We start from the raw sequence: 10341 nt of genomic DNA, 5'->3' as shown, positions 1-10341 counted from the left end.
GGGTCGCTATGAGTCGCAAACGACTCGACGGCACATAACAACAACAACAACAAATAATAATAAAAAAGAAAAAAGCGGATACAAGCCCTGAGGGGGAAAAATGTGTAGAAGCACCGACAGTGTCTCGCTTTCCCTTTAGACTGTCACTTAACACTAACCTTTTAGAGCTGAAACGGCAGAGTGCTGTGGCTTTCCCGACCCAGGAGCCGCAGGTCGCCCGGTGTGGAGGTAGGTCCTGGTGGCAGCACCCAGACGCTGCACGCAGCTGGTACCTTCAGCGCTGTGTTACAGAAAACAGGAAAGCAGGAAGCTCAAAGATCAACTCTGTGTGTGTGTGTGTGTGTGTGTGTGTGTGTGTTTTTAATTATTGTGTGCGTGTACCGTCAAATCAGATCTGACTGGTACAGGAGGAGATTGCCCCTCCTTCCCCGGCAGAGCATCTGGTGTCAAAGATCAACTTTAAACATGCTGAATTCTGAACCTTGCTGACTGACTGTTCCCCAAAAGGCCGTCTCTGCTGTAGAGAGCACATTGTCCTCTCTGAAGGGGGTCAGGGTGTGCCTGAGGTGCTGCACGCCAAAGAGGATGGTCAGGGCACATTGCATCCAGGTGCTTGCACGCCCAGGCGCGGAGCAGGCACCGCCCCGTCCTGGGGAAAACGGGAAGTCAGCAGGGTGAGGGCATTTCATTAGGTAAAATGTGCTCCTGTTGTTTGGTTTCAGCTTTTTTTCTTGACAAAACTTTCTTTTTTAAAGGAATTGAGAAAGGAACTAACCATTCTTCCCAGCTTTGTAAGACATGGTCTCGATTTTTGTCATTTTGATGACATGACCTGTGAGCAACCTGAAGAACTGACACAGCCGGCAGGGAGAACTGAGCGCGTCCAGCGCGTCCAGTGTGAACACTTGGTTGCTCTTCGTCAATGTGTTAGATTTTTATCCAGACCTTTTTCTGTGTGATTACTTCTAGAACAAAAAAACTGGGAAGGATCAAAGGAAACACGTGGCAAAGGAGAGGCGGGCCGGTACCAAGGACAGGGATGTGCTGAGCATGGTGCCCTTCGCGACAGGGCCGAGTGAGTGGGGCCCAGAGCACGGTTAGGCACGGGGAGGGATGTGCTGGGATGGTGTACATCTGAGGGGCCAGGAGGGAGGTGGGCTGGAAGAAAAGCCCCTTTCTGTGGGAAAGAAGGACTGGCAGTGTGTGGCTCACAGCATCTCTCAGAGCTGACCTGGCCCCGCAGGGCAGCGCCTGTTGAGGCCCCGGGACCCAGCGGGTTCTCACCGAGGGTCTGCTGGCCAGCCTTCCTGACTGTTCTGCGAGACTTCATCAGGTTGTTGGGATTGTGACCTACACCTGTCAGCAGTTACCTGGAGGAGTGCACCACTGACTTTAGTGTCACTTTGACCCTTAGAGCTGTGGGCGCTGCAGCGCCAGAGCCAGGTGGGCCACAGCTTTGAGTTCCTCCAACCTCTAACAAAAGCTGGTTCTCCAATTTCAACCCAGCAAATCAAGCCCTGACTGTGACAGCAAGAGAGACGGAGTTCTTCAACCCCATGCTGAACGAAAACCAGAAACTAGCGGTCAGAAGGATTCTGAGCGGTGACTGCCGCCCTCTCCCATACGTCCTCTTTGGGCCTCCTGGGACCGGGAAGACCGTGACCATTATCGAGGCTGTTCTGCAGGTATGGATGGTGCCAGCCTAACCTGCCTGCCCACGCGTCCTGCCGGCCCGCCCTGTCTACCTTTCTGCCCTGCCCACCCTGCCTGCCCTCCCTGCCTACCTGCCTGCCTACCGGCCCGCCCTGCCTACCTGCCCGCCCACCCTGCCTACCTGCCTGCCCGCCCTGCCTGCCTGCCTGTTCTGCCTGCCCTGTCAGGCCTTCCCTGCCTGCCCGCCCTGTCTACCCATGTTGCCCACCCTGCCAGGGCTGCCCTGTCACATGCCTGCTGGTCACTGAGACACTCTAGCTTATGTCAGAGCCCCAAGCTTTAGCGAAGTGCTTTCACTGCACAGTGTGCAGGTAGGTTTGGGGTGACTGATAGGAATAGGGATGTTTCTGATAGGGTCACCAGGACAGGAAGCCATGTGGTGACTTCCTGACGTTTTACGGCAGGAAAGATGTCATCTTTTTCATAGTGAAGCCACATTCCTGGTGTCCCTGTTGACACTGTTGGGTGTGTCAAGGTCTATCTGCTGGCTGTGTCCTCTTTGGGAACCTCTCTGGATCCTTTCATCCTGTGTTTGCTAAGCACCCAGCCCTGTGCTGCTGTGGGTGCCCGCAGACTCACGTGCCCAGAGCCTGCCTCGGAGAGGCTGGGCCATGCAGGACCCACAGGACAGGCCGCCTCACTTTGCGGTTTGGCAGTATTCTCCGGGCAGAGTGGGCGGTGTATCCGAGGAGTGTGTGCACGGAGCCCACAGAGCAGGGTGTGTGGGTGAGCCAGCCCACCTCGGCCCTGCACTCACGGTCCTCTGGCTCTGGCTCAGGTGTACTTTGCTTTGCCGGACAGTCGGATCCTGGTCTGCGCCCCGTCTAACAGCGCTGCAGACCTGGTGTGTCTGCGGCTGCACGAGAGCCAGGTGCTGCGACCAGGCACCATGGTCCGCGTGAACGCCACCTGCAGGTTCGAGGAGGTGAGTGCACCCCAGGGGCTGGGCAAGGACACGCGGGTGAGAGCTGGGCACCTGGACAAGTCAAGTGGGCATCTGATCCCATGGTGGGTGCTTCTGCGGGTCTCAGTCCCTTCCAGTCCAGTTGCTGTGGCTCTGAGTATCCCTTTAGGAAAAGAGGGAGCAATCTGAATTTCCTTATGAAATCTGGAGGACTGAGATCTAGAAACTACTGCAAACCTAGTGGGGAGAATCTGCAGGATTCTGTTCGGTTCCTCACCGTGTGGGCTGGGCGGTGGGAACCACCACTTCCCTCAGGGAACCCATCCTGGGGAGCAGAGTGTGAGCGGGTGCTGCCTGCCGGCCTCCCCAGACCATCCTGGACGCCATCAAGCCGTATTGCCGGGACGGAGAGGACATCTGGAAAGCCTCACGCTTCAGAGTAATCATTACGACGTGCAGCAGTGCTGGGCTCTTCTACCAGATCGGGGTGAGGTGAGGGCCCAGCAGTCCCTCAGTCACGTCAGTCCCAGGCTGACCGGGCGGGCCAGCGGCAGCTCCCTGTCCTCAGTCTTGGCAGAGCTGTGCTAACAGCGTCCCAGAGACGTCCACAGTGGCCGGGGCTTGGGGTGCCACCACATGTCCTGCCTCATTCCAAGGTGATGCCGGTGGATTTTGGAGGTCAGCAGGATTAGTCATGAAGAAATGGGCAGACCCCAGGTGGGGGAACTGAGGCAAGACCAGCTGTCCATGAACCCTGCAGTATCCCGCCTTACGTTACACGGGGACAGGCAGACCGGGCAGGTCCTGGCTGAGCTGACAGCCCCCTGCGCTCAGCTGAAGGAGTGCTTGTCCACTCGCTGTCCCTACCTCCGGGACAGTCCTGGGGGCCCTCCTGACAGTAGCCCCCAGTCCACAGGAGCTCCCCCAGGCAGGCTCCCCTTGGCTCTCGGTGCCGTGTCCCGGAGGACGTTGGGCCGCAGCAGCTGGACTGAGCGCATCTTTGCCCGTAGGGTCGGGCATTTTACGCATGTGTTTGTGGATGAGGCAGGACAAGCAAGCGAGCCAGAATGCCTCATCCCTCTGGGGCTCATCTCGGACGTCAGCGGCCAGGTAAGGCTCCTCTCACGCGTCTGCTCGTCCCATCCTATCTCTGAGGACAGGAAAGGTGGGGCCCTGGGCCAGGGTTCAGTCACAGGCAGAGGAACAATAGCTTCATCAAACCAGGGGGTGCTGGCCTGACTGTGGGCTCGCATGACACAGCAGTGCTGGCATGCAAATAGCCACACATCGTGAGCACATCCCTGCCGAGAAGATTGGACCCACCTGTGCCCTCCCCTCAGGGTTTCCCCAGTCCTCACTGTTGACCCACACCACCGCCTTGTCTCTCTCTATGCTGCTGTCGTAATCTGCACACGACTGTGCCACAACTGGTGTCCACGGTCAACACTGCGCCTCCTCTGAGCCCCACTGCCAGCCCTTGATGAGAGGCAAATCGTCCTGCCTCATCTAAGTCACCAGGACCATGAGGAAACTGGGAAAGGAGACCAAGGTCATCAGTACCATGAGGAGACCCTGGGAGAGGGGACCAGGTCATCACGGCGTTGAGGAGACTCGGAGAGAGGGGACCAGGTCATCAGGGCTGTGAGGAGACTTGGGGAGAGGGGACCAGGTCAACAGGGCTGTGAGAAGACTTGGGGAGAGGGGACCAGGTCAACAGGGCCTTGAGGACACGCCAGGAGAGGGGAGCAGGTCAGCAGGTCCTTGAGAAGACTCAGGTAGAGGGGACCAGGTCATCAGGGCTGCAGGAAGATCCAGGAAGAGGGAACCAGGTTTCCAAGGCCATGAGGAGCCCTGGGGAGAGGGAACCCAGACCATCAGGGCAGAAGTGAGCCATCTTTGTCACCAGGCTGCATCTTGTTTCTCACCTGCATCAGTGACCCTCCAGCTGGGCTAGTGCAGCCCTGTGTGGACACCTTTTGCAGCTCCCTGTCCCTCCACCATCTCTCATCCTCTAGTCCATCTCCTCTGGGGGTCAGAGTGGCCCATCTGCCTCAGCCTGGGTTCGACGACCCCTTATGACTAGCACAAGGCCTGCCTTCTCACCTCAGGAAACTTCCTGCCTGCTTCCGACCCGTCATCAGTCTTTGGTTGTGACCTTCACCTCACCTGGCACTGTGTCCACAGATTGTGCTGGCTGGAGACCCCATGCAACTAGGACCAGTCATCAAGTCCAGACTCGCCATGGCCTACGGCCTCAACGTGTCCATGCTGGAGAGGCTGATGTCACGGCCGGCATACCTGAGGGACGAGGATGCCTTTGGGGCTTGTGGGGCCTACAACCCCCTACTGGTGAGCTTGTCCTGCTGTCTGGCCAGCCTGTGGACACAGCCGTGTACACCTCACGTAGATGGGTATCTGGAGGGGTGTCTGGGAGGTGTGGGAACAGCTTGCTGCCTCTGGGCTCCCTGTGCCAGGCCCTGGTGGTGCTGAGTGTTCCAGGCTGCCTGTGGCTGGAGCTGAGACTTCTCTGTGACAACAGGGAGAAAGCATGACCTGGACTCCAGGGTCCTGAAACATGAGGGCACCACCTCTCCCTGAGCCTGCGCTCTGTGCTCACAGCACTGCCAACCAGAAGACACGGTGTGAGACTGGGCACATTTCCAGACCCATAGCCCAGAGCCTGTTCCGCATTTCCATCCCCTTGAAAATACATACCACGGGGGCCGAGCGATTAGGGTGAGAGGACGTGTTGGCACTGCCCTCAGCTGCAGGCAGTCAGTGAGCCCTCTGCTGCTGGACGAGGATAAGTAAGGGTGTGTGGTCCTAGAGAAGGACCCCAGCAGTTCTCGAGGGCACCCAGCCACGTGCCCACAGGCAGTGCAGCCCAGCGGCCCTGTGGCAGGGTGCAGGGTGGCTGTGGGCGGAGCCTCTTGCCTGCCCCCACCTGCCCTTGTCAGGGGTTTATTTCCCTGGTGACACCCATTCCCTGACAGGTCACCAAGCTCGTGAAGAACTACAGGTCCCACTCAGCGCTGCTCGCACTGCCGTCTAGACTCTTCTACCACAAGGAGCTTGAGGTCTGTGCGGACCCCACAGTGGTCACCTCCCTGCTGGGCTGGGAGAAGCTACCCAGGAAGGGCTTCCCACTCATCTTCCACGGCGTCAGGGTAGGTGGCTGAGGAAGCGGTGGCGGCCAGGAGGCCAGCTTGGCTCGGACAGCTGTCCGATGGTGGGCAGGGTGTTCTCTACGTGTGTATCTTTAACCAGGCTTCAATCCTGCACCTGCTGGGCTGTGGAAAGTGCTGAACCACTAGGAGGGAGAACTGTAAGAACAGGCCCAACCCCCTGAGAGCAGCACTGACTGCCGTGCTTAGAGGGCACATCTGGTCACGGGGAGCAGCTGCCGGGCTTCGTCAGGAGACTCACGAGGGACAGTCATGCCCCAGGACTGACCGAAAGACTCGGTTCAGGGGATGTCCTGTGGGAGCACGGGTCCACTTCCTTGCCTACCTCCTCAAGGCAGAAGGCCCCTACTCTTCCCCAAACACCTAGAACAGGGTCCCCAGTCTGCTGTGATGGGACATTAGTGCAAACAAAATCACGCAGGCCCTAGAGCTAGAGAGGTGGGCACCCTGGACACTTGTCAGTTGAGAGGATCTGTCCCACTTTCTTGAGCAGATGCTGTGTCGGCCCACAGGGTCAAGGACAGGCACGCCTCGGAGTATGGCCAGAAAGCCACCCAGACAAAGCACAGGACCCCCAGCTCATCCAATCTTGCACTTCCTGAGTAAGCCCCACAGTCGTGAGTACGGTTTGTGAGCTGTGGGAGGCCACTGCACTGAGCTTCCACGCCCTGCAGAGCAGGAGAGGCCATGGAAGGACACCCAGACACCCATGTCCAGAACTAAGAAAAGCAAGAACAGGCGCAGCTGAGCTCACAGAACCAGCCAGGGCAGCCGGGGCTGCTGCTGGCGCTCCTCCTGCCACAGGGTGTTAGATGGGGTCGGATGCCACCACTGCCCCCTTTCCAGAGACACCTTCAGGAATAGAGGCCTCGGGTGTGACATCAGCCTATAGTCACATGGAGAATGTACTTCATTATAACTAAAAAGTCTAATAAACAACATATGAGCAAGAGCCTATGGTGATAAAGGAAGAAGTTCAGATTGCTTTGAAAGAATTGGCTAAGAATAAGACCCCAGGAATTGATGGCGTACCAGTTGATATATTTCATCTAACAGATGCTGCCCTAGATGTGCTCACCAAGTTGTGCCAAGAAATCTGGAGAAGAACCACTTGGCCAACTAACTGGAAGAGGTTATATTTGTTCCCATTCCAAAGAAAGGTGATCCCACAGAGTGTTAAAATTATTGAACAGTATCATTAATATCACATGCAAGCAAGAATTTGCTGAAGATAGCCAAAAATGACTGGAACAGCACATCAACAGAGAACTAGCAGAACTGCAGGCTGGGTTTACACCGGGCTGTGGTACTGGGGATATTATAGCTAATGTTAGATGGATCTTGGCTGAAAGCAAGGAGTACCAGAAAAATGTCTTATCTTTGTTTCATTGATTATGCAAAGGCATTTGACTGTGTGGATCATAAAAAACTGTGGCTAATTCTGAGAAGAATGGGAATCCCAGAACACTTGATCGTTCTAATGCGAAACCTGTACTTGGACCAGGAGACAGTCGTCAGAACAGAGCAGGGAAACACTGCATGGTTCAAAATTGGGAAGGGTGTGTGCCAGGGCTGTATCCTGTCTCCATATCTTTTCAATCTTTATGCAAACAGGTTTTCTGGGAGGCTGGGCTCTGTGAGGAGAAATGTGGCATCAGGATTGGAGGAAGAATCATAAACAATCTGCGTTATGCGGATGACACAACCCTGTTTGCTGAAACTAAGGACCTGAAGCGCTTGCTGTGGAAGGTCAATGACTGCAGTCTTCAATATGGATTGCGACTAAATATCAAGAAAACAAAGATTCTCACCACTGGGCCAATTGGCAGCATCATAATGGATGGTGAAGAGATTGAGATTGTTCACAGTTTTGGTTTGCTTGGATCCACAGTCAACACTCTTGGCACCAGCAGCCAGGAACAAAATTAAAAGACATATTACGATGGGAAAGTCTATGGTTAGAGACTTCTCTAAAGTGCTGAAGTGCAAAGATATCACTCTGGAGACTAAGGTGCTCCTGATACAGGCCATAGTCTTTACAGTCACTTGCTATGCATCAGAGAGCTGGACAATGACTAGGGATGATAGAAAAAGAACTGATGCTTTTGAGCTGTGGTAGTGGAGTAAAGTATTGAATATACCATGGACTGCTAGGAAAACAAACAGCTTTGTCCTAGAGAGGGTAAAGACGGGCCGCTCCTTGGAGGCAAGGATTCTGAAGCTCTGTCTGACATACTTTGGACATGTTGCAAGGAGGGACCAGTCCTTGGAGAGGGACGTCATGCTTGGGAGGGTGGAGGGACAGCACAGGAGAGGAAGACCCTCGATGAGAAGGATTAATTCAGTGACTGGGGTAATGGAGGTAAGGTGTGTTGGAGATGGTGAGATTGGCACAGGACAGAGCAGGGTCTAGGGCTTTTGTACATAGGGTTGCTGTGAGTTGAAGGTGACTCAGGGGCACATAACAACAACAATTCTGAAATGCACTGAGTGAAACTAATTTTATACAAGGGTTTTACGCAAGACTCTTGTAAGTGATTTCATTAACAAAGAGACCAGATACAAGTGGGTTTGAGAGTCAAAGGAGGAACTTTCTGTTCAGCACCTCACAGATCTCCCAGAGTGTGGGTGTCCTCCTCATTCCCCCTCCGAGTTCTCTGCAGGCGTGGGATGCATGCTGCCTACAAGAGGCGCTGTTAGGAATGTCAGCACCACTGGCGTCCTCAGATCTGTAACACTTGGCAGCCCCAGTCTGTCCAGGCTCCTGGACCTTTGACCTTTTGCCTACACAAACCCCACTCTCCGTTATGATGCAAAGGGTGGATTTACAGAAATATTTCCTTTTGTTTCTAAGATAATAAGAAAGACAAAAGAAGAATCGATGCCTTCCCGGAAACACTAGCACAGCTTCTCTCTTCCCTCATGAGAATGATCTTGAGGGTTAGGGGCTGCTGCACGTGGGGCAGAGACATTGGCAAAGAGGGAGAGGTCCCTTGAGGTGGGGAGAAAAGGATAAGAGCGTGGCGAAAGTGGGGGCCACATGGTCTGGGGAGGCCCTTTCAGCAGCCTCTGGACACACGTAGTGGCTGCCTGGCTTTCTAGACATGGCCAAATGTCCTGTCTCTGGCAGGCGATTCTCTTCTGCCCCCTCCTGCCTGCTGCGGGCCTGACCCTGCCTCCTTTCAGCGCTGCCCTGGCCTTCCCACCCTGAATCTGCAGCCCCAGACAAGAGACTTCCAGCGGTGGGGATAGTCAGGGATTCCCAGCCCTACCAGGAGGGCAGGGTCCAGCTCAGCTCAGGTGAGCCCACCACAGGTCTGTGAGTAAACAGCATGGTGCTGTGTGTGCCATCCTGTTCTCTCCCCATGAACACAGGGCAGTGAAGCACGTGAAGGTCGAAGTCCCTCATGGTTCAACCCCGCTGAAGCCGTTCAGGTCATGCGCTACTGCTGCCTGCTGGCCCGAAGCCTCTCCAGTCAGGTGTCCGCAAGTGACATTGGCGTGATCACGCCATACCGCAAACAGGTACGTGGCCTCTGCACCCTGCTTCCTGTTTGCTCCCCAGCCCACCGTGTGAGGTGTAGAGATGAGTGCTTGTCGATGGCGTCATGTCCTTAGAGAAGTGGACCCCCTATTTCAGTACTGCAGCCCCCAGGCTGCTCCAGCCGAAACCCAGCATTTTTGCATTTGTAAATAGTTTACTTTTATTTCCCAGTGTTAAGAGGAACCAGTTGATGTTTACTTGTGATGTTTTAAAATTGTACAATTGCTTTGACACCCTTTCACTTCTTCTATACTTAACCTTTCTTAGGAGTTGCCTGTGACTCATACCGACTCTACATATAATAGCTCTGAACCCCTGCCCCGTCCTGAGCCAGTATCCCTGACTCCAACACACTTAACCCCATGACCCCAGTTACTATATCAGTCCACCTCATCTAAGGTCTTCCTCTCCTGCACTGACCCTCCACCCTTCCAAGCATGATATCCTTCTCCAAGGACCAGTCCCTCCTGGCCACATGCCATAACTATGTGAGACTGAGTTTCAAAATCCTTGCCTCCAAGGAGCAACATTGTTTCACCCTCTAGAAGACAAACCTGTTTGTTTTTTTGTCAGTACATGGTGTGTTCAGTATTCTTCTCCAGCACCACAAATCAAAGGCATCAGTTTTTCTTCTGTGTCCTTAGTCATTGTCCAGCTCTCTGATGCGTAGCATGTAATTACGAAGACCATGGCCTGGATCAGGCACATCTTAGTCTCTAAACTGACATTATTGTTCTTTAGCACCCTGGAGAGGTCCCTGACAGCAGATTTTCCCAGTGCAGTTTGTCTTTTGATTTCCTGACTGCTGGTGCTAAGAGTGTTGATTGTGGAGCCAAGCAAGCAGAAATTTTTAACAATTTTAATCTCTCTCTATGATGGCGCTATCAATTGGCCCTTTGGTGAGAATCTTTGTTTTCTTGACATTGAGCCTCAATCCATATTGTAGGCTGCAGTCCTTGACACTCTGCAGCAGGCGCTTCAGGTCCTCCTCAGTT

The 10341-nt window shown here is 54.4% G+C and overlaps 1 protein-coding gene across 1 annotated transcript in view; it reads left to right on the top strand.

Moving 5' to 3' along the window:
* The window catches only part of MOV10L1 (Mov10l1, Moloney leukemia virus 10-like 1, homolog (mouse)), a 76436-nt gene that overhangs the window by 52348 nt on the left and 13747 nt on the right, over window positions 1-10341 (top strand). Inside the window, exons 16-23 of the mRNA XM_006888114.1 lie at window positions 970-1084; window positions 1507-1685; window positions 2492-2638; window positions 2988-3109; window positions 3628-3727; window positions 4802-4966; window positions 5611-5784; window positions 9178-9327. Coding sequence (XP_006888176.1) covers window positions 970-1084; window positions 1507-1685; window positions 2492-2638; window positions 2988-3109; window positions 3628-3727; window positions 4802-4966; window positions 5611-5784; window positions 9178-9327 — 1152 coding nt within the window. The remainder of the gene's footprint in view (window positions 1-969; window positions 1085-1506; window positions 1686-2491; window positions 2639-2987; window positions 3110-3627; window positions 3728-4801; window positions 4967-5610; window positions 5785-9177; window positions 9328-10341) is intronic.

The sequence above is a fragment of the Elephantulus edwardii genome, unplaced genomic scaffold (assembly GCF_000299155.1).
Source record: "Elephantulus edwardii isolate Elephantulus edwardi_28Jun2011 unplaced genomic scaffold, EleEdw1.0 scaffold00064, whole genome shotgun sequence".
Taxonomy (NCBI): Eukaryota; Metazoa; Chordata; class Mammalia; order Macroscelidea; family Macroscelididae; genus Elephantulus; species Elephantulus edwardii.
This window is presented reverse-complemented; position numbering and strand designations above follow the sequence as displayed.